The following is a 19912-nucleotide window of genomic DNA, read 5'->3' as shown; positions in this document are numbered from 1 at the left end:
GGAGAGGAACTTACTTAGCTGGAGGAGGGTCTGTCATTTCTACTAACCAATGCCTCTGCCTTTAAGCCAATCCACAGATGAATTACCTCCGAAAAGCCAGAGTCTGCCTTATTTTTAACCAAGGAGGTTTTTATAAAGCATCTCAATAAATTCAGAGACCATCCATTACAAATAATAGCACTGGGAACTAAAATCTTGTAAAATTATTTTAATGAAAGACTGGATCCACCTTCTGGTTGCCTCCCTATTTCTGTGTATGACAACTTAAGATTTCCAGCAATGATGCTTCAAGTACAGGGAGGGAGGTATTGGGATGCTGATCAACTTTGTTATAACAAATATCTGATATAATTAATTAATTATTGTTTCTTTTGGCTAGCAGTTTAGGACGTTCCAGTCCATTTTTATTTGACCCCATATCTTTAAGCCCATAGTAAAACAGCATGTCACAGCACAGGGTAGATAGTGCTCACTAGTCCTCTCACTAAGTCCTGCCCCTTAAAGCTTTCACCTCTAATATTATCATTCTGGAAGCTTTAGTTGTAGTCATGTGTATATGAGAGAGTTAGTTCCAACAGACTAGAAATTATTTAAATGTCTATTAGTTGATGGATTGTATTTGTCAATGTAACTGTATATCTGTCTGCCTGTGTGTCTATGTATTAATATCTATTTCTAGCCATCCTATACATCTATACTATCTACCATATTCCATCACATACATACATACACACACACACACACACACACACACAAACACACACAGAGAGAAGGAATAGTATTTGACCATAAAACTGAAGGAAATCTTATTTTTAACATTGGTGACTCAAAGACATGATAAAGAATGAAATGAGACATTTATAGAAGGGTAAATATTGCATGCACATCAAATGTTAGGAATATAGAAAGCAGTTCAATTCATAGAAACAGAAAATAGAATGGTGGTTGCCAGCAGCCAAGAGTAGCACTCCAAGACTTTGGAGTGATCTTTTAATAACTCAGAAATTTTTTAAAAAAATTATTTTATAAGAACTACATACATGTAGACGATGTATCTTAATCATAACCACCCCTCATTTTCTTCTATGAAGACCTCCAGGAGTTTCCATCACATCTCCCTCCCAAGTTCATGTCCTCCTTTTATAAATTTTTATTCATTACTTTTTAAACCACTCATTTCAGTTACTGCTCCCATATGTGGTTAGGTATGAAGTCATCCACTGGTGCATGGGGAACCTAGCAATTGCCACACTGGTAAGGAAAGAGACACCCCTACCCATAGCAATAATCGATTGCCAACAGCTTCTTAGCTAGGGGAAATGGCTTCCCCTATATAAAATAGCTTCTTGACTCAGGAAACCACTCTGTCCCATGCTGGTATTTCAGCTGGTTTGATCCTGTGCCAGTTATGTATGTGTAAGTAGCTATAGCTGTGAGTTCCTGTATGTAACAACCATGTAATGACCAGAGGACCAAATGTCACTGAACTCCTCCCCATCCTATAGCTCTGTCTATCCCTTCATCTCCCATGTTTCCTGAGACTTGACAGGGGAAGGGCAAGTGCTTTACATAGATTCCTGGGGACCCAGAATTGCTTATTCTTGGGGCTTTGAACAATTATGAACCTCTGCATTAATTGCTACTTTCTCCAGTAAGGCTGGTAGCAGCAACAATTTATGGACTGGTACAGAATTTTAATGATTCAAGCCAAATACAATTTAGGGAGTTAACACAAAACATTGCTTGTATTTAACAGAACTGTGTTCTACATTGATAAATTTGAGAGAATTGGTGTCAGGTACATTTACAATAATTTTTATAGATATTGCTATAAACATAGTAATTTTTACATTTTCAAACATTGTAGCTTGGTTGTTAGGAGGTACAGGCAGCCTCTCCATGACTTTTACCTCTCTTATATGCACATTTAAGATTCTGTGAATTGCCATTTATTTTGTATTATATCTTCTTGGGAAGGCCTATGTTTTGTTTTTGTTTTTGTTTTTGTTGTGTTTTTTTTCGAAACAGGGTTTCTCTGTGGATTTGGAGGCTGTCCTGTAACTAGCTCTTGTAGACCAGGCTGGTCTCAAACTAACAGAGATGATCCTCTGCCTCTGCCTCTGCCTCCTGAGTGCTGGGATTAAAGGCATGTGCCACCAACGCAACGCCTGGCTAAGGCCTATGGTTTTAACAGAGTCTGAGATTCTTTCCTTACTTAACTGTTGATTGACTTTTTAAAAAAAAAATATACTGTTCATTTGTTTTTTAATTATGTGTATGACTTTTGACTGCATGCATGAAAGTGCACTGAATAAGTGCAGTGCCTGTAAAGGCCAGAATGAGGCATGGGAATTCCTGAGCCTGGAGTTACAGTGGTTGTGAGTTGCTGGTTGGTTGCTGGGAACTGAATGTAGGGCCTCTTAAGTGATCCAGACCACACAGCCATCTCTTCATCCCCTATAATTATAAGGGATTGGCTTTTAACTTGAAGAGAAACATTCCAGGTTTCACACTACCAATAAAGTGAGAATACTTACAAAGACCTGATTAAAAAAACATCCAGTTGTCAGGAAATACCATTACAAATTAGTATCTTGATAAAAATAAATAAGTTACTTCAGTACTACTCAAGACCAATATGTCAATGACCTCACCATTAAAACATTTCATCACAAAACTAAATTTTAATGATTATGTAGGTAGCCATAATATATGCTGCACTGAATTGATGACCATGAGAATTTACTGTTGTTTTAGTTCTAAAATCACAATGACCCTTTATTCATTTTACACTGAGAGTTGTAACACAGACAAAAATACTCATGTTGGTATGGTCACTGTAAAATACTTTTTTCTTCTTCCTTGATATTTTAATGAAAACTATTTGTTACTTTATGCTGAGATCAAAGGGTGCAGATGGAAGCAAGGGAGGCTCTCCTTACCCTGCAGGCCATGGCTTATGTTATGTTTTGAGAAGGGAATGGACAAGTAAAAACCACAATTCTTATTTTATATATAATTATGATAGTCTTATAAGAGAACACAGAAGCCAAAGTAATGCTAGATGGAAGGAAAGTGTGGTCTGTCCTCCAGGGAAGCCACTGTTTGAAGAATGCTTCCCTGAGTAGATGGCATTGAGTCCTACTGGGAGCAAGGAAGACTCCAGAATTCCTAATTAGAAGACTCTTAGATATGTCATTCTAATAGACAACAAGGCTTGGAGCTTGCTTTTGGAGCTGGTATGCAAAATACACCCATTCCTTGGATCTTAATGTGTCATTAGGGTTGATTTAGAGAGATAACTCCTAGTAAAGCCTACAATAAAATCAGTAGAGCTTATGTGACAATTTGGAGTGAGGAAAACACCATGACCAGTGATCACCTGAGAAGATGCATTCAAAGTCTAGGTGAATTGAAGACCAAGAGGGATGAAGCATGAACCAGGCTGCTGAATGCAGGAGAGGCAGGATGACACAGGACATGGGTAGGAGTCATGCACCCACTTTAAAGATGTCACTATCTGTGGGAATTAAGATCCCAGCAAATGAGACTTGGTTGATAAATAATTGGCAGGATAGGGTGGTTTACAACTTACTTTAGTAAATAAATATTAGCTTAGTAAATTTGTTAGCTTAGACTATGGTAGTCATGGAATATGAGTGAGAGAAAAAGACAAATACTAAAGATATTTAAATAGACAAATATAGATACTTTAGAGTGTGACATAATGTTCTGGGAAAGACAGGGCATGCTTATAGAAGTTAGCTGAATCTCAGACCATGAGAACAAATTACTTGTGGAGGTATAGCTCAACACATAAATTCAATTGCTAAAATATGCAGATTGGAAAAAGATTATTGCAATGTTACTATTGTTCTTTTCAGAATATCTAAAAAAGTCACATAATTAGTGTTCTGATCTGTAGAGTGGTGCTTCTAAGTGCATTAGAATGTAATAAGTCTACATTTCCTGAAAACTGTTTCATAATTTAGTCTTATAACTAATTCTGATTAATTCTTCCCCTATTTCCACTAGAATTCAAATATGTTTTTGCATCTTCAGAGAATTTAAAAGCTTTTTTTTCTTTTTTGGTGTGTTGTTTCCTATCAACATAGCTGTCCAGGTTAAATCTCTGCATGCCTGGAAACATACCCACTGGCAATGAATTCCTGCTTGTTCTGTCTCATAAGATCTATTACTGAATTAGTGTAGCATTATGGAAATCATTTTATAGTCTGTGCTATTTTAAATATTCTTGGGTACCTCAGTTTGAAAGGTAAGTTGCTTGCATCATACAGTTATCAAAACCAGAGAGATATAGAATAGTATCGACTTGCCAGCATTTATACATTTATGTTTTTACACTTTTCAAAATCAAAGATTCCTAGTGTGGTATAGTGTTCTATGATTATTTCACTTACTGCTTGTGGTAGCTAAAGGGCTTCTGTTTTCCAGTTTTCTTGCAGCAAGCACTTAGCTCTTAGTAATTAATATTTTCAGTTCCCATATGGATAGAGGGCCTGAAAGAAATTGTAGCTAGAAAAATAAGTCTGCATAATATTTGAGTACACTTCAATTTATTTAGTGATTCATCTGTGCTGTTTATTTTTATTAAACAAACCAGGCCAGGATATTAGTTTGAATGCTCGCTTTAAGACTAGGGCTTGTTATAGAGTCAATGCCAGGTCATAGAGAGTTCAATAAGATATATCTCATCGAGGCATTACCCTGTTCATCTTCTACCCAAGTTAAATCACAATTATAAGTAGGATGTGTGCTTGGACATTGCTAATTTTTGTTTCACCAGAATTTCATGTCATCTCATGGCTATTCCATCTGTCCAATTACAAATGATCAAATTGGATTATTGTTAATTAGTGGGTCTGTCTCATAGTACAGAGGTCTTCTTGGGCATATTTATCTGTTTAAGTGGTCTGTCTTCAGATGTAGAGAGCTGAATGTCCTGTTTGAAAAGAAAAGAAAAATCTTTGGTGGAAAGGAGAAGGTGAAGATGAAAATTAGTTTATACATACTAATGTGAAATAATGATTTCAATATAGTCTTGGTAAGCTTGATAAAAGTTTGTTGTGATCTTATGTATCTTTGAAGGAAAGTAACATTGGCTGTGCAACGTAGGCTACTTATCTACTGAGAAATGGCATACCGAACTTATGAAAACAGATATCCTATGGCCTTTTTGATGAAAAGAAACAGCTCATTTGAAAAATGTCTTCATAGCAGATTTAGAATCCTGTAAAAATTTATAATACCTTAATGGTGCCTGTCCAGGAAACCCTGTCTGGCTGTATACTGCATACACCATCAGAGAACTGTGATGGATGCACACTAACTTACTCTATGCAGATTGATTCTTATCCTTGAGACAAAAATGAGTGAGGATGGGGCATGTCTTCCCTGCACATGCCGCTGAACCTTTGAGTAATGATATCCACCTAAACCACCAGAGAAACAGCTATAGTTATATTAGATCAAAGGGATCCACAGTTTGCAGTCCCCCACATTGTCATTTGGGAGTGATAGCATTGTCATATTGTATTGAGTGCCAGTGTGAATTCATGCATCATGGTGATATCAGAGAGGTCTGAAGCTCTCTGGGGCTTTATTTGACCCAGAAGTTCTTTCAGGTGTTAGTTATATCTTGATACAGAATAAAGACAATAGGTTGTGGGGTGGGAAGAGACTCCCTCTTTGCTTCCCATTGAGTACCCTGTAGTGATTTGTTTGTCTCAGTTTTAATGTCCCTTTAAATTGATTTTGCCTCCTTGATTCTCTTATAGGAGGAAAATGAAGTTATTATTATCTCTGCCTGATAGTTCAAATCATTGTCATCCTCATCCTCCTCTTTTTCTTCTCCATTAGATAAACATCCACATAAAGAACATCACCTCAAATATAGCATCAAAATCTAAAAGGAATGCCTGTTCCTGGTGCTTTTCTGACTTAAGTATCACTATAAAAATTTAATTGTCGGCTGGGCATTAGTGGCACATGCCTTTAATTCCAACAATCGGGAGGCAGAAGCAGGTGGATCTCTGCAAGTTCCAGACCACCCTGGTCTACAAGAACTAGTTCCAGGACAGCTTCCAAAGCCACAGAAAAACCCTGTCTCGAAAAACCAAAAAAAAACAAATCTTCTTCATCCCTTTACTGTGTGTGTGTGTGTGTGTGTGTGTGTGTGTGTGTGTAGTTATTTGGGGTGGGGTGCTGGTATAGGCACCCCTATGAATACATACACTGGAGACATGAGGAGGACATCGGGTGACCTGTCCTATCACTCTCTACCTAATTCCTTTGAGACAGGGTCTCTTATAGAATCTGGCACCAAGCTGGAGAGAAATCAAGCTCCAGGAAGCCTATCTAAGTCTGTTTCCCCACAGCACTGAGGTTATAGTACATGGCCACACCCAGATTAGTAAAGCTGTTTTGAGTGTCTTCTCTCCTAGACTTGCTACAATTCATTAGACAGTTTTGTAGAACCTGGGAAAGAATCATTTGATGGAAGCGTGTAGGGATAGTTCTCTACTCCTTCTTGCAGTGTTTAAATCTAGCAATGATTTACCAAGTATCCTTGTCTAGAAATGAGCAGGTTAGTGGTTCCGGAACCTGAAGAAGTGCAGAGTGAGGCAGAAATGTGTGTACTGTACCAGGACCTGGCCAGTCTACTAGGAAGGAAGGTCTGATGGCATTCAATTGTTTATGACTAAACTAGTTATAGAATTGGGCGACTTCCATTTTGTTCCTAGCTAGATGACAACTTACTTTTCAATGGAACCAATGCTTCTTTAGGAACATGTAAATGGCATGGACTGTCTGGTCAAAGATATGGAAGTTCACAAGATAATATCTTTTCTAAGTGTGGTTGTGTTTAGCCTTTCCCTTTACTGAAAATACTGTGAATCTGTTCGTCAAACACACTGAAATTGAAATATAGGCATGTCCTCTTTGGAAAGGAATTACTTTAAATTGGATAGGTTTCACTCATTTGGGGGGGGATATTTTGAAAATTATGTCTTAGTGAACCAAACTGTGAATGGCAGGGTTGATACATCTTTCAGTCTAAAATGCAGGCTCTCTATGTGGTGAATGAATTTGTTGTGGTGAAGTTTTGGAAGTAAATCCTCAGAATAATTTGGGGTGAGGAAAAATACTGCTTTAAAATAAACCAACCTATCATCTTTGAATCTTAAAAGTCATCATATTTTGAGAGAAATAGAATTAATAATTGCTCATAGTACAAAGAACATATACTTGCATTATAGTATGTAATCATGATTTAAAGTAAATTAAATTCAAATTTGAAAAGATGCCAATGTAATATTGTGACCTTGATCATCTTTTCAAAATTAATTGATACTTTGGGAGGTTAATATTAAAGCTGCAATTTCATTATTTTCTGATTTGGTCCATGTCTTGGCAACTGGAAAAGTGATTCCCAGAAATAGTCAACATTTCCTTTCCAGGTTAACTTTCCCATCACTTCATACTGCTTATGCGATAGTGTTTCTGCCTGGATGCATCATTTCTCGAAAGTCATGCTACTCTGACTGAAAGTTCTCTTTCCTGGGACCTGTATTTCGTGTGTGGATCAGGAAGAAGGGAAAAGCAAGAATGCCCAATTGTGTTGAGTATTTGCTACTGTGAGGCTCCATCCAAAACGGGCTTGTAACAAAGTGTACAGTCTTGTAGCCCAGCTGTGTGGAGCATTGATTGCTTCTGCCTAGAGCAGGGATACTGTCAAGTTGCTCTGTGAGTTGAGTCATCTATTGACAAAGAGCTACCAGCCCGCAGATAATGCTGTGCAGAGCTGCTCTCGCTGCTCCCTCTGCTCCCACGATGAACCGCTTATAGCAGCTGTCAAAGATACTGAGGCATCCACAAAGAGAAAAGACTTTTACAACTGCCTGGAAGAAAGGGGTGTGAGGGAGAAAGCCTTTCTATGCAGAGCTGACCAAAGAAAAGAGTAGACATCAGTGCAGTATGAATGCATACCTCACCAAGCAACACAGCTGCAGCCGGGGGTCGGATGGGATGGATGCTGGCAGGAGTGCGCCCACCCTCATCAGGGATGCCCACTGTGCCTGTGGCTGGCAGAGGAATGCTCAGGGGCTCGGGTACAGTTCTCAAACTATGCCCTCTTCAGGACCTGGGGGCCCGGCTTCAAACAGGACCAAGCTGGTCACCTTGTGGGACAGTGTACGGAAAAGCCCCCACAAGACCAGCACTAAAGGCAAGGGGAATTGTGGGGAACATTGTGCCTGCCCACATGGTTGGTTCAGCCCTGCACAGGTGAGCTTTTTCTTTGTGACTTTCATTCTGTGCTGTAAGAAAGTTGTGTTTAAGGTCAGGGTGGCTTGAAAACTTTGCTGAGTCCTCCTCACTGTCTGGGTTTGAGTGCTTGGAAAAATGTTAAGCCAAAAAAAAAAGAAAGAGAGAGAGAGAGAGAGAGAGAGAGAGAGAGAGAGAGAGAGAGAGAGAGAGAGAGAGAGAGAGAGAGAGAGCAAGCTTTCTAGTTTCACACGTGTTTGTGGTTTTACACTTCTGGGCAGAGGGTAGAAATCCAGGGATGCTATGAGTGGGTGTCGGTGACTTTTCCTCCAGCGAATGTTCTCAAATCCCCAAATGATTTTTAGGATTCTGTAGCAGGGTCTGTTAGCAGCCTACTTCTAATCACAGTTGACTTTTCTCTTCAGCCTCTTTTTTAAATTATTATTGTTACTTTAAGGAATAGAAAGAAAATTAATTTTAATCAGACACTTCCCACCGTGATAAAAATAAAAGAACATTTATTTTTTCCACTAAAGGGAAGAATAGAAACTTGATGTGTGTTATTCTGGTTTTATTCTTATGATAAGACACAGTCTTAACAAATGAAAAGGCTAATTGGAAGCAAGGGTGATCCTACTTAGAATAAAAGAGGAACACACATTTTATCATAGAGAAGCAATAAGGTCATTTATATTTGGACTACAACCGTTTCTCTTACAATGACTTTCTGAACATATGCATATTTATTTAATTTGATTCCTAAGTTTCTTTTGTCCTCGAACTACTAGCATTTTACCAGAAATAAAATGGACTTATTTTTGTTTTCCTGCTTTCAGTAAAACGGTGGGGGTGGGAGTGACTTCCTGCAAATGCTGTAAATATAAATTAAGTGCACCTGTAGACACTATCATAATCACAGAACAGAGATTATTCTTAAATATGCACTGGAAATAAAAAGCTATGTTTGCAGGGGGAAAAATCTCAATTTCAGCATTTTCAATACAATTGAGAAGTGGATATTGATAATGAATAAAATGTTATGATCTAAGAGATATAGTGGAAGTTTTAATTTTGATAATAGTTTTTCTTAAGTACTTCCAAGAATGCCATATATCACTAATTTTTAGCAGTATGGTTATAATTCATGGCCAAGCATATGGTTTTTTGATTCATTGGTAAGGAGTTAGAAGCTTTAGTTTAAAAGACAGAATCTCAGATCATGTTTTATCAGTTAGTTCAGCTTTAAATGGAACCTGGTGTTATGAAATGTAGGCAAATTTTAAAATTAATATGAAGTTCAAGCTGAATAAGGAGTCTTGAAATAAGGAGTCTTGACAATTGTGATGATTTTTTGTGCTCATGGGCAAAATATTGGTTTAATTTTTTTTTAACCTAAAAGTACGTGTTGTTTGCATTAAATTCTTCTAAGAAGACAAACGCTACTTAATATACATACCTTATAATTTTTGCACAGAGAAATCAAATTTGGTTTATTATTCAAATCCCTTTCTTATTCAAGAGGTAGTATGCTTTTAGAACCATAAATGATAATTTCCCAAACCCAAATCTTTAATACTACCTTATGACAACAACATAACAAAACTACTAATAAATGTTCCAGCCAAGAGAAACTTCTTCCTTTCTTCCTTTAAACCAAATCAACTTTCTGCTTGCCTGAAATTTATAACTGATTAATATGTTAAGGGATTGAAATAGACCCTGCACTGATAATTAAGGGGCAAGTGAAATATGAGAAGGCAATAAATTGAAGCAGCCCCAGTCTCCTTTACTTCTTAGAATATGCATTTCTGGCTATTTTCTTTCAAACACATGTACTTTACTATTGGCTAGGATAGTGAACCTCAATGTTGAAGTTATTATCCCATATTGTTTAAGCTTTTCAATGTTATGACACCCTTTCCTCACCAGAATTTTCCTTGCCACTCTGTCTTATCTCTGACCTGTAAAAATTCTATGCTAGCCTGATTAGTCTCTCCATTTAACTCTTTTCTGCACCCATCCAAACAGATGATAAGGAATAACTAACTTCTTAATTTTTGTATATACATAAACAACATATTCATGCCAATATCTATAATAGTGAACTATGTGTCTATCCTATTTGTGTACATGCTATATTATGTACATATTTTCATATATACATGTAAAATATGTATGCATACATGTATGTAGCTTTACACCCATGGAAATTAACATTCTATATCATTCTTAGTTTATCACTGGGAAACTATTAACTTACTTTTAAAAGAATGCTTCATTCTCTTCACTTGAAATGTTTCTTCATTTAGAGCATTTCCCTTATTATTTAGTAAAAGAAATATGCTGAAATATAAACATATGCATGTCCATGTCTTGATTCATTCATAGCACTTAACCAATGTTTTAATTGTATGGATATGTCTGATCACTCAGAGAGTCTATGTACTGTCACAAACACAAGATGTGCATGTCTCTTTGTTAATCTATGGCTGTTTTGAGAGTTTTTAATACTATATTTACCCTTCAATTTCACAAATAGGTTGTGAAAATGTTCTAATACCAAGGGTGGCTGCTGATGACCCTAAAAATAATCTTTGTAGAGCAAAAAGCAAAAGGATGATGTACATTTTAGAATATCCCAGTAACCCATCTGAGGCTTAAAATGGGCCTGAAGAATCTTAGTGGTTGGGAGCTGAGATTGTGTTCTCATAGATATTTACTGTACTGCCTAGAAATCAGCAGTATGATTTCTGGCTGCTTTAATAGAGGACTAGAGTAATGATTTGACTTCCTCTCAAGGCTCTTTGCCAAATTCCATTCATTTCGGGTGCTGGGAACTAACAAAACTCTGCCATTATGTTTCTCTTTGGTTGGTAAAAAGTAGCTCTATCTCTTTTCAGTAAATTTTCATTCCATTTGAATCTGTATAGTTAATATAACCATAATAGTGGTCAGTAAAAATGGAAAATTGCAATATCCAGACATGAGTTATGTAATGCATGTCTAAAATTTTATAGTTGCCCTTGCAAAGAAACATACCCATAATTTCTTTCTACTTCAGGTTGAAATAGGGAGACAGAACAGAACCATGGAAGCTTGGAGATCATAATCATATGTATTTATTCCTCATTCTTCACCATTCACTGTTTATTCGACTACTGTATACTGAGTGCCTGTGATATAGCCCCGTGTCACACCTTGTGGATATTCTGGGAAACAAAGTAGACTACTACTGCCTTAGAGCCCATATTTTAAAATGGTCTATGCATTTGGCTATTATATCATGACCTATAACTTTCAAGGAATGTGGCAGTTCCCATAGTGTACATCTGGGGTAAAGGTCTGCAGAAGAGTAAGAGGGCAAGACGCTTTTTTAAAAAATGATGCTGCTTCTCTTTATAACTAGGTTTTCAAAATAGTGCCTACATCCTTGGGCTATGGTCAGGAATGGTTAACATTGTGTCATATAAATCACTTATTGACGTGTTTTCACCTAGCAAAGGCTGAATGAATATTGTGAATGTGGAAAAAAACTCACAATCAATGCAGCTACTGTAATATTATTTTGCATTATTTCATTTTCTTGACTTACTAGGAAGAGAATGTGAAAATTGGTAAGGGGTCTATGGAGGTGATATTACTTGGACTAAGTTGCATTGAAATGTTTGATTAAGTTGATAAAAAGAAGCAAAACTTTTGAATTAAATTTTTTCTTTGAAAATTTATCTTTCTTCCCACTCTCCTCTAACTCCAATCCTGTCTACAAATCACTTCCCTACATTCATATTTTTATTTTTGTTTTGTTTTGTGATCCAGTGAGTTTATCTGAGGCTGTCTGGGTAAACATGGGTTTAGAGTTCTCCATTGGAACACCAGCAGGTATACAGCTGAAGACACTGATTCCCACTTTCCCCAAATCTTTCAGTAGACAACAGATCAATAGATCTTGATCAACAGATCAAGGAACAGGACACCATGAGTCCCTGAACATATTGTTACTGCGATATTCTAAAATGTACATATTGATTGTCCATAAGGTCATCTTTTAAAGGCCTATTGTAGGTAACCAAAACTTCATAAGAAATATGAATATTAAAACTTTCATGCAGCATCCTGGTGTCTATGTTGAATTTCACATAGATCTGCCCACCCAGAATCTTGGGCCCAGCGGGGAAGGTTTATTAGCACAGGAGAATGAAGTGGCTTATGAAGCCAGGGACTATTTTATTCTTGGCAGGGCTATATAATAACCCCTGAGTGAATGCTCTACCACTTTTTATATGTTGAGCCTCTGGACCAATGAATACTTCTAGACATAAATTTCTCCAGTCTTGCTGTTTTTCTTGCTGATCCCCCAAATCTCCTTCAGTTCTGTCTTAGCTAGGTTTCTACTGCTATGATAAAACACTATGATAAAAAGCAACTCGGGGAGGAAAGGGTTTATATAATCTTACTGCTTATAGTACATCATGAAGAGAAGTCAAGGCTGGAGGCAGGGACTGAGGCAGAGGAAGAATGCTTCTCAATGGCTCAGCCTGCTTTCTTATATAACACAGGACCACCTGCTCAGGGATGTCACTACCCACACTAGGTTGGACTCTCCCATGTCAATTATTAATCAAGAAATTGTCCCAAGGACTTCCTATAGGCTGATCTTATGGAGGCATTTTTTTTCAATTGAGGTTCCCTCCTTTCAGATGACTTTATTATATGTCAAGTTCACAAGAAACTATCCAGACAAGTACTAATATCCACTCACTTTTCAAACTGATACACATAAGTTCATGAGAGGCACTCTGAAAGAGTTTACAATTCAGTTCCAGACAATCTTAAATTTGAACTAACAGGCTCTATGTGATCTCCTTGGCTTAATGTCTGAACACCTCGTTTTTCTCTTCTGTTGCACAGAAATTAAGTAAGAATTGAATACAGTTTCTATAAATACTCCAGCATGGCACCTGGAGTGTAATTGTTCACCACATAGTATTTATTACTATCAGTGATATCATAATTTTTATTTTCCTAAGCTGAAGTACTTACTAACCTCCTGCATTATACCCTTTCGTTAGTATTTTTATGGCTCCCCTTTAATGATGAAGGTTAAGCTAGGCAATTGTCCAGAAACTTTTGGCATAGGTCTGCACCACTGAGTGACATTTTGTCCTTCTGGTTCTCAGAAATTTAAAACTGTGCACACACACACACACACACACACACACACACACACACACACACACACACACACACACACACACACAGAGAGAGGGGGGGGGAAGAGAGGAGGGGAGGTCAAGTAGGATTATCTTCATGAAGAATCATTCCCATGATGTTACATTTAAAAGTTAAAAGAAATTAGATTTTCCTACAACTTCTTTGGGGGGGCTGCATTTGAAATATTTAGCCAAGCTCTGTAAATCTAGATCTCCCTCAACACTGCTCTGGTATTAACTAAAAAAATGAGCATTTTGCAACAACATTAAATGGACAGCTTTATAATCCAAGAAGTAAGACTTCCCAACACTGAATCTCAGCTTCAGCTTCTGCCCAATCAGAAATATCACAAAGTTTCTCATAGCTATTTGCCTTCTTTGAACAATCTCTCTAGTTACCAAAGGGAATGAGGCTTTTTTTAATTTCTGGGAAACACCAGTCACTCTGGTGAAGGGAAATACAAGTCAAGGAAGAATTAAAGTTCCTGTGGCAGGCTTGAAGCCACTCAACACCCCTGCTACCCACATCACTGGGTGCTGACGTCAGCAGAGCTCTTTCCACAAGGCAGAACAAATAGAAACTCAGCATAGAGGTGGAGAAGAGCAAAGGTTCTATGGCATCTACTGAGTAATCCTGATGCTGGTGGATAAAACATTGAAATAGGGGTCTTACCACTCTCAGTCACCCTTTAACACTGAAAAAGTCCTATTCTAGTCCCTGTGTGAAGCTGCAGAAACTACCACTCAGAACAACTTGGTTACAGTCACATTACTGAAAACAGTGGAACAGGTTTCAACTACATGCGTGTTTGGCTCACATACTCTTCCTACCCCATCTGACAGTAGCACTTGTTGTCAGCTCTGAAAGGGAGACTGCTACCACTTACAATCACCACACACACTTCAGATCTCTATAATTGCCCAATTTACCAAAAAAAAGTTCATAAAGGTTTACAGTAATGCGCACGTTTAGGAATGGCTTCCAATTGTGGAAGCCTAATTTCCTTTCTTCTGCATTATTTGTTTGTGTCAATAATACTTACTGACGCCTTTGTAGGTCACTACCCTGACTCATCAGGGTAAAGGACAGTGATAAGTTGAAATGTTGAAAGGTATTAGCATCAACACCATGATGAGACACTCTCCCTAATCTCATTAATTCGGACTGTTCTCAAGTTGTGTTATGTCTTCAATGAGTGTAGTGAGGAATGGAGAACAACTGGTTAAAATGTAAAAATGAAGTAGAGGTCCATAGCAATGTTGTTTTTAATTCCCACATACTATCTAACATTGCCCAGTGTTTGTGACTCTCACACATTTATTCTGTCTTTGTATGAAAGTAGACAACCAAAGGCTAATACTCAAATGTCTCTTTGATACCACCGTCTACATGGTCTGCTTTACTCTTTCTCATGTTCCTTATTTTATTTGTTACTATCGTTCTTTGGTGTTCTTCATTGTGACAATATTGCATTCCAGTCCTTTAAATTCTCAAATGCATTTAAATGCTTTATGATTAAGTCAGCACTGAAGCCTAGAAAAATTAAGAGACTTGCCCAAGGTCATTTAGTTTGTGACAGATTTAGTTTGGCCTGGGTTTCTGAACTCAGAATTGAATTACCTTTTTACTGGTCCATGATGCTATCCCTCTCAGCCCTCTGCACTCATCTTCATGGGAATTTCTGCCAGAAAAGTTATTAGGCATTGAAGGTACTGGGAATTGAACAAAAATTATATTAATATGCATTAATATACAAACCTAATTTTTACTTAGAAATAAGGGCAGTAGTTCTGAAAAAAAGAGAGAGAGTCACTAGAAAACATTATTTATTGTTCTGGTTTTTATTTGTTTGCTTAGTTTGGCTTGGTTTTCTGGGATATAGTTTTGCTGTGTGGGCTAGGCTGGCCTAGAACACATGGCAAGGTGCTGGTATCATCCTCCCAAGTAATGAGATTATAGGCATTACCACCAGTTCTTGCTTAGGAAACATTTCACATGTAGGAAGATGCTTTAATGTTGACAATGATTGGGATGTTAGACTGTCATCTAGAAGTAGGAGACCAGGGATGTTAGATACACTAGTGTATGCAGAACAGTCCTGTATAGCAATAAATTACACCAGCTATATACTATAATTTTGAACTTCATTCTGGACATTGACAATACAGACTTTCCAAAACATCATTACCTAAACCTAAAACTCAAGTTTAGGCTTTATGAATAAATGAAAAGTGTTCTTGAACATGTTTATTTATCTTTGGATTTTCTAGTACAATTCTTATATATACCTTTGTACTTAATCCATTGTAGTTATCAAGAGTTGTTTGCCATTTGGAAGACTCTAGACTTATGATGATCCTGTTTCAGGCAGTAGCATCCTTAATACACCTCCTTTGCATTGATCTGTACTTGTAGGCGTCATCAGCAGAGGTGTAACTGAGCAGATTTCAGCCTTCTTCAAGTAAATCTGGATCCATCTTTTGTTTGTTTTACTTCTATGATTTATTTTATTAGCTGGCAAGTAATAAATATGTGCATTTGGGGTGTGCAATGCAATCTTTAAATGTGTGTGTATATTGTGGTGTGGGTTGGGGAGCTAATTAATATACCCATCATCCCTTTCTTTCTGGTAAGAACATTTAAAAGCCTTTCTTTTAGTTATTTTGGAATATGCTGTACAGTGTCATTAACCAGAGTTACTAGTGCTCAAGAAAGTAAAATGTGACCAAAGGATATGTAATTAAATGTTTTAAATTAGTAGGAACATGAAATTTTGGAGCTCATAAAATTTCATTAATAAATATTTTTAAAAGACTTCTTTCCATTAAAAGATCCGTGGTATAATATTTCTCTAGTGCTACTTATGCTAAATTTGTCTGTTTTTTGTTTCATCACCATCATCATTATTTTAAGTATGTGTTCCTTATTCCAGCAAAGAGCTCACATACTTATTGCTCTGTACATCAAGGAATCAAACCCAGGGCCTCAAGCATGTAGACAACTGTGCCTTCTCTGAGCTTATTTAGTCTGATAATTTGAATATTAGTCTGGTTTGGCTGAAGATGTTATCTGTACTTCACAGCCCATTAGGGTTTTAGATATATTAATTTTTAGCTATTTATTTTTATGTATGTGTGTGGGCATGAGAGAGTACCTTGGAGGCCAGAAAGAGTTTTGGAACCTTTGGAACTAGAGTTACAAGGGATTGTGAGCCACCTGATATGGATCCTGAGAGGTAAATGCGGGTCCTTTGTAAGAGCAGCAGGTTCTCTTCACTGCTAAGCCACCTCTCCAGCTCTAGATTTTTTTTCCTACCTATCTATCAGTGCCCATTTTTAATCAAGAATTTGAATTTTGAATTACTAGAAATCAGTGACATTACCTTTACAGGATAGGGGATTTTATGCATGGATAGATGGCAGATAGATCAATTAAAACATATATACATACATATTGAATGAGTGATAGCCAGCTAGGAAACTGCTTCTCTGGCATGCTTTTATTTATTTATTTATTTAATTTTAACTGGTACATAAAATCAATAAAGCTATGCACTTTGTGTGTACAATAGTGTGCCAATACATGTATATATGACATTGTGGCCTACTCAAGATTAACATATATCTCCTTAATTATAAGCTTCATATAAAACTGTTTTTCAGTCCTGAGACTGATTAAAAATATGACCCGTTTGTTTGCAAGAATATGATATTCTCATTTTTTCCTACCTCAATTATCTACAATTTTCTTTTAAATAATCCACACATCAAATTATTTCCTTTAACCTTTCATCACACATCCATTATTATTTGTTTCCCATATGAATTCATAACTAGAATCCTTTACATGTCTGCTCTTACATATTTGTGTGCTTTTTTAAGGAAATGGCATCTTGTTATTCCATTCAAATCCATATTTATTCATTATCAGATCATGTAAGCATTTGACTATTTTAATACATCATCTAATATAATTGAGTCTTCATGCTAAAAGTCCATACATTAAATGGTCTTGTTTTTTTTTTCTTTTGACTTTAGTTTTTGTACTTTGTAAAACTTTGCATGTAGGTAACTGTAGTATCTAATAATGTCATTTCACATGAAGATAGAAAGGAATTATAATACATTTAGTATGTAATAGAAACATTAGCCCCTATAAGAACAGGACCACTGGTTCAAACAGTCAAAACTGTTGTGTGTGTTTAATTTGCTCTTAAATAGTCCAGAAGTCAGAAAAGTGCAGTCTGCAAACCAAGGCCACCCTGCTTACTGTCTTTGTATAGACTGTGAATTAAGAAAAACATATATATTTTATAGCTAAAAACATCAAAGAAATATAGTATCAAAGATGACAGCTATATGAAACAATTTTTTGTTATCTGTAAATTAATTTTATTCAATCACTCAGGCATTCTATCTGTAGCTCTTTTGGTATTGAAACAGCAATGTTGAACAGTTGCAACAAAGACCCTAAAGCATTTAAATACTTAAATAATTATTACCCAACCCTTCACAGAAAACTCCTTGCTAACTTCTGCCTGGACCAGCTGATTTCCATTTTCTGTTGAAGTATGGTCTCTTTCTGAGTAACAAAACCTATACATTTTTAAGGTGTGGTTTGAGCCTGTCTTCCTTTTCAATCCTTTTAGCTCTCAATACTTCTTAATGTGAAATCCTGTGTTACTAGATATTACCTTGTATTGTGGCTAGTTGGATATCCTCTTACAAAAAGTGAGATTCCACACATCCCTAGTTGTATAATCATACCTTTGTAACAATTAGTCTAATAACATTGTAGTGAATACATCTCTATATATACTATTTGTGGCTATATTGTCTACCTATACAGAAGCAACATTCACATTAATGCATGTTTTGTTTTCTCGTGAGTCAGATTCTTTTCTTGCTCTATGGTGCTTTTCAAACATTGGCATAACTATTCAAAAAGTCAGTTTCAGATACCCAGGTGGGCTGTATAATCTCAGTGTAAAAGGCAAAATACTGTATTTGAAAGCACAGAGAAGCAAATTTAACTTAATATTGTACTTTAATATAGGAGTCAGTCCTCTGCAAGGTTGAGGTAATGTCACAAAATAGTGTCTTATATTTAGTTCCTGTATACTCCAATGTAGATTCTCTAATTGTTTTCTCCATCATTTTTGTGGCTAAATATAAATGCTCAGAGAACTGTCGTTAGCATCACCACATTGAGAACCCATGAATGAGCACACTATTGAACTTTATTGTGACAGCCAGTGGTTTTCATTAGTGGTGGACATAAATGACAGTAGCCTTTATTTAGATACGTTATACTTACTTGCCATAACTTAATTATTCATCAAGACCCCATTTTATGTGCCTGTTGGTTGTGCTTGCATAGTGACCTGTCATATTTCTTTGATCTATTTTGCTTATTCTCTATCACATAAGTTCATATCCCTAATTGAAGTGCACTTTTTGTATTCAGCCTTCAATTTCACTTAATTTAACAAGTAAATATTAAAACTAAGTGAATAATGATATAGTTTTGATTTTAAAAAGACATTTTACTACTTTAAAATAATTTTATTTTTCACTGTTAGAGAAGTAACACAAACTGACAGTAGACATTATGAGCTAAAGATTTTAAAATGTCAAAGTCACCTTTAATTTCACCTAAAGTTTAACTTTATTAACATTATATCTTCATAATCGTGTGTGTGTGTGTGTGTGTGTGTGTGTGTGTGTGTGTGTGTGTGTGTGTACATGTGTGTGGTGTTTGGAGCCCAGAGATTGGCATCAAAGTGTCCTCTCTGTTTTCTTTTCAGAGATATGGCCTCTCTTTGAATCTGGAATTCACTGTTTTGGTAGGCTGCCTGGCCAGAGGGCTCTGGAGATCAATCTGTCTCCACCTTCCCAATGCTGTGGTTTACGGTGCACTGCTACATCTGATTTTCACATATGTGCTGGAGATCTGAACTCAGGCTCTTATGCTTGCACTGTAGCACTTTAACAACTGAGTACTCGTCCAGGCTTGCTTTGTAGTCCATTTTACACCTGCAAACATCTTCAGTGGTGAATACATTGTTTTCATTTACCTGCTCACAAATGTAGCTAAACATAGTCATATCTGTACTGATCAACTGAGTTAATAATATTAAATTATACACTTTTTCCTTTTATTAAAATAGATCTTTTTTTCACATAATGTCTCCTGATTACAGTTTCTCCTTCATCTACTCCTCCCAGTTCTTCCCCATCTCCTCTCCTATCCAGATCCACTCCATTTGTGTCACTGATTAGAAAACAAACAGGCTTCTAAGGGATAAAAATAAAGTAAAATATAATACTAAACTAGAAACTATATATATATATAGATATATATATGAATATATATATATCTATATATAGATATATATATATGAAAATGACTGACA

General features: G+C 36.5%; 1 protein-coding gene across 2 annotated transcripts in view; it reads left to right on the top strand.

Moving 5' to 3' along the window:
* Positions 1 to 19912, top strand: part of LOC107977363 (disks large homolog 2) — a 1172797-nt gene that overhangs the window by 401628 nt on the left and 751257 nt on the right. Inside the window, exon 1 of one of the 2 annotated variants that reach the window (XM_035442397.1) lies at positions 7839 to 8307. The exons of the other annotated variant lie outside the window; for it this stretch is intronic. Coding sequence (XP_035298288.1) covers positions 7999 to 8307 — 309 coding nt within the window. The 5' untranslated portion in view covers positions 7839 to 7998. Of the gene's footprint in view, positions 1 to 7838; positions 8308 to 19912 lie in introns of those variants that run through there. 2 annotated transcript variants of the gene reach the window in all.

This window comes from Cricetulus griseus, chromosome 3 (genome assembly GCF_003668045.3).
Source record: "Cricetulus griseus strain 17A/GY chromosome 3, alternate assembly CriGri-PICRH-1.0, whole genome shotgun sequence".
In the NCBI taxonomy this organism is placed as follows: Eukaryota; Metazoa; Chordata; class Mammalia; order Rodentia; family Cricetidae; genus Cricetulus; species Cricetulus griseus.
Note: the sequence above shows the minus strand (reverse complement) of the source record. Positions and strands in the feature narration are given on the sequence as shown.